Source organism: Oncorhynchus clarkii, chromosome 10 (assembly GCF_045791955.1).
Source record: "Oncorhynchus clarkii lewisi isolate Uvic-CL-2024 chromosome 10, UVic_Ocla_1.0, whole genome shotgun sequence".
NCBI lineage: Eukaryota > Metazoa > Chordata > Actinopteri > Salmoniformes > Salmonidae > Oncorhynchus > Oncorhynchus clarkii.
Genome location: NC_092156.1, coordinates 74,205,576 through 74,210,575, shown reverse-complemented (window position 1 = coordinate 74,210,575; position 5,000 = coordinate 74,205,576). Strand labels below are relative to the sequence as shown.

Genomic DNA, 5,000 nt, shown 5'->3' with positions numbered 1-5,000 from the left:
AGTAATTGTAAACAGTAACTTAAACAGTAAAAAAAAGTTTAGCCACCAGAGGGAGACAGAGAGGCGAGGAGACAACTGTGAGAGATTCACTCTTTGATTCTTTTTTATTTTTATTTTACAATGACGGTCTAGGAACAGTGGGGTTAACTGGTCTAGGAACAGTGTGGTTAACTGGTCTAGGAACAGTGGGGTTAACTGGTCTAGGAACAGTGGGGTTAACTGGTCTAGGAACAGTGGGGTTAACTGGTCTAGGAACAGTGGGTTAACTGGTCTAGGAACAGTTAACTGGTCTAGGAACAGTGGGTTAACTGGTCTAGGAACAGTGGGTTAACTGGTCTAGGAACAGTTAACTGGTCTAGGAACAGTTAACTGGTCTAGGAACAGTGGGGTTAACTGGTCTAGGAACAGTGGGGTTAACTGGTCTAGGAACAGTGGGGTTAACTGCCTGTTCAGGGGCAGTACGACAGATTTGTACCTTGTCAGCTCGGGGGTTTTGAACTTGCAACCTTCCGGTTACTAGTCCAACGCTCTAACCACTAGGCTACCCTGCCGCCCCATTATGGGATGTCTGGTTTGTAACTCGACCTCATAGTAGACACATCAGTTCCAACGCTGTAAACTCATTGAATGGGCGTGAACAAGTGTACACCCAAAACATCCTTTTCAGTAATAAATGCTATTTTCCCCCACAGCAGTTGAAGACCACCATGAGATAAGGACAGTGGTGATGCATAAGGTGGGATACACACTACTTTGGGTTTGTGTCATTTCCTATCAGAGCAAATGCTGAGCAAAGCTGGAATATATATGGTTGGTAGAGTCTCTGTTGTTATATGTAATATATATGGTTGTTATATGGAATATATATGTTGTTATATGTAATATATATGTTATATGTAATATATGTGTTGTTAAATGTAATATATATGATGTTATATGGAATATATATGGTTGTTATATGGAATATATATGATTGTTATATGGAATATATATGATTGTTAATAGAATATATATTTGTTATATGGAACATATATGGTTGTTTAATGGAATATATATAGTTGGTAGAGTATATTTTGTATGTAATATATGTTGTTATATCTAATATATATGTTGTTATATGTAATATATATGGTAGAGTTGTTGGAATATATGTAGTTGGCAGAGTCTATGTTGTTATATGTAATATGTAATAATATATATGGTTGGTAGAGTATGTTGTTATATGTAATATATATGTTATATGTAATATATATGTTGTTATATGTAATATATATGTTGTTATATATAATATATATGGTTGGTAGAGTCTATGTTGTTATATGTAATATATATGTTGTTATATGTAATACATATGGTTGGTAGAGTATGTTGGTATATATAATATATATGGTTGGTAGAGTCTATGTTGTTATATGGAATATATATGTTGTTATATGCAATATACAGTGCCTTGCGAAAGTATTCGGCCCCCTTGAACTTTGCGACCTTTTGCCACATTTCAGGCTTCAAACATAAAGATATAAAACTGTTTTGTGAAGAATCAACAACAAGTGGGACACAATCATGAAGTGGAACGACATTTATTGGATATTTCGAGCTGTTTTGCAAGGAGGAATGGGAAAAAATGTCAGTCTCTCGATGTGCAAAACTGATAGAGACATACCCCAAGCGACTTACAGCTGTAATCGCAGCAAAAGGTGGCGCTACAAAGTATTAACTTAAGGGGGCTGAATAATTTTGCACGTCCAATTTTTCAGTTTTTGATTTGTTAAAAAAGTTTGAAATATCCAATAAATGTTGTTCCACTTCATGATTGTGTCCCACTTGTTGTTGATTCTTCACAAAAAAATACAGTTTTATATCTTTATGTTTGAAGCCTGAAATGTGGCAAAAGGTCGCAAAGTTCAAGGGGGCCGAATACTTTCGCAAGGCACTGTATATGGTGGTAGAGTATGTTGTTATATGTAATATATGTTGTTATATGTAATATATATGTTGTTATATGTAATATATATGGCTGTAGAGTATGTTGTTATATTTAATATATATGTTGTTATATGTAATATATATGGTTGTAGAGTATGTTGTTATGTTATATATATGGTGGTAGAGTATGTTGTTATACTTAATATATATGGTGGTAGAGTCTATGTTGTTATATGTAATATATATGGTGGTAGAGTATGTTGTTATATGTAATATATATGACTGTAGAGTATGTTGTTATATTTAATATATATGTTGTTATATGTAATATATATGGTTGTAGAGTATGTTGTTATGTTATATATATGGTGGTAGAGTATGTTGTTATACTTAATATATATGGTGGTAGAGTCTATGTTGTTATATGTAATATATATGGTGGTAGAGTCTATGTTGTTATATGTAATATATATGTTGTTTTTGTAATATATATGGTGGTAGAGTATGTTGTTATATATAATATATATGGTGGTAGAGTCTATGTTGTTATATGTAATATATATGGTGGTAGAGTATGTTGTTATATGTAATATATATGTTGTTATATGTAATATATATGTTGTTATATGTAATATATATGGTGGTAGAGTCTATGTTGTTATATGTAATATATATGGTGGTAGAGTATGTTGTTATATGTAATATATATGGTGGTAGAGTCTATGTTGTTATATGTAATATATATGGTGGTAGAGTCTATGTTGTTATATGTAATATATATGGTTGGTAGAGTCTATATGTAATATATATGGTTGGTAGAGTCTATATGTAATATATATGGTTGGTAGAGTCTATATGTACTATATATGGTTGGTAGAGTCTATATGTAATATATATGGTTGGTAGAGTCTATATGTAATATATATGGTTGGTAGAGTCTATATGTAATATATATGGTGGTAGAGTATGTTATTATATGTAATATATATGGTTGTAGAGTATGTTGTTATACTTAATATATATGGTGGTAGAGTATGTTGTTATACTTAATATATATGGTGGTAGAGTCTATGTTGTTATGTGTAATATATATGGTGGTAGAGTATGTTGTTATACTTAATATATATGGTGGTAGAGTATGTTGTTATATGTAATATATATGGTTGGTAGAGTCTATGTTGTTATATGTAATATATATGTTGTTTTTGTAATATATATGGTGGTAGAGTATGTTGTTATGTGTAATATATATGGTGGTAGAGTCTATGTTGTTATGTGTAATATATATGGTGGTAGAGTATGTTGTTATACTTAATATATATGGTGGTAGAGTATGTTGTTATATGTAATATATATGGTTGGTAGAGTCTATGTTGTTATATGTAATATATATGTTGTTTTTGTAATATATATGGTGGTAGAGTATGTTGTTATATGTAATATATATATGGTAGAGTCTATGTTGTTATATGTAATATATATGTTGTTATATGTAATATATATGTTGTTATATGTAATATATATGTTGTTATATGTAATATATATGTTGTTATATGTAATATATATGTTGTTATATGTAATATATATGGTGGTAGAGTCTGTTGTTATATGTAATATATATGGTGGTAGAGTCTATGTTGTTATATGTAATATATATGTTGTTTTTGTAATATATATGGTGGTAGAGTATGTTGTTATATGTAATATATATGGTGGTAGAGTCTATGTTGTTATATGTAATATATATGGTGGTAGAGTCTATGTTGTTATATGTAATATATATGGTTGGTAGAGTCTATATGTAATATATATGGTTGGTAGAGTCTATATGTAATATATATGGTTGGTAGAGTCTATATGTAATATATATGGTTGGTAGAGTCTATATGTAATATATATGGTTGTTAGAGTCTATATGTAATATATATGTTTGGTAGAGTCTATATGTAATATATATGGTTGGTAGAGTCTATATGTAATATATATGGTGCTAGAGTATGTTGTTATATGTAATATATATGGTTGGTAGAGTCTATGTTGTTATATGTAATATATATGGTGGTAGAGTATGTTATTATATGTAATACTATAGTATATAGTATATATTATATGTAATACTCTACCACCATATATATTACATATAACAACATAGACTCTACCAACCATATATATTACATATAACAACATAGAGTCTATGTTGTTATATGTAATATATATGTTGTTATATGTAATATATATGGTGGTAGAGTCTATGTTGTTATATGTAATATATATGGTGGTAGAGTCTATGTTGTTATATGTAATATATATGGTGGAGTCTATGTTGTTATATGTAATATATATGGTGGTAGAGTCTATGTTGTTATATGTAATATATATGGTGGTAGAGTATATTGTTTTTGTAATATATATGGTGGTAGAGTATGTTGTTATATGTAATATATATGGTGGTAGAGTATGTTGTTATATGTAATATATATGGTGGTAGAGTATGTTGTTATATGTAATATATATGTTGTTTTTGTAATATATATGGTGGTAGAGTATGTTGTTATATGTAATATATATGGTGGTAGAGTCTATGTTGTTATATGTAATATATATGTTGTTTTTGTAATATATATGGTGGTAGAGTATGTTGTTATATTTAATATATATGTTATATGTAATATATATGTTGTTATATGTAATATATATGTTGTTATATGTAATATATATGTTATATGTAATATATATGTTGTTATGTGTAATATATATGTTGTTATATGTAATATATATGGTGGTAGAGTCTGTTGTTATATGTAATATATATGTTGTTTTTGTAATATATATGGTGGTAGAGTATGTTGTTATATGTAATATATATGGTGGTAGAGTTTATGTTGTTAAATGTAATATATATGGTTGGTAGAGTCTATGTTGTTATATGTAATATATATATGTTGTTATATGTAATATATATGGTGGTAGAGTCTATGTTGTTATATGTAATATATATGGTGGTAGAGTATGTTGTTATATGTAATATATATGGTGGTAGAGTCTATGTTGTTATATGTAAAATATATGGTGGT

General features: G+C 28.8%; 1 protein-coding gene across 1 annotated transcript in view; it reads left to right on the top strand.

The window, feature by feature from the left end:
• The window catches only part of LOC139419138 (multiple PDZ domain protein-like), a 107,872-nt gene that overhangs the window by 88,784 nt on the left and 14,088 nt on the right, over positions 1-5,000 (top strand). The window contains 1 exon segment of the mRNA XM_071169100.1: positions 693-736. Coding sequence (XP_071025201.1) covers positions 693-736 — 44 coding nt within the window.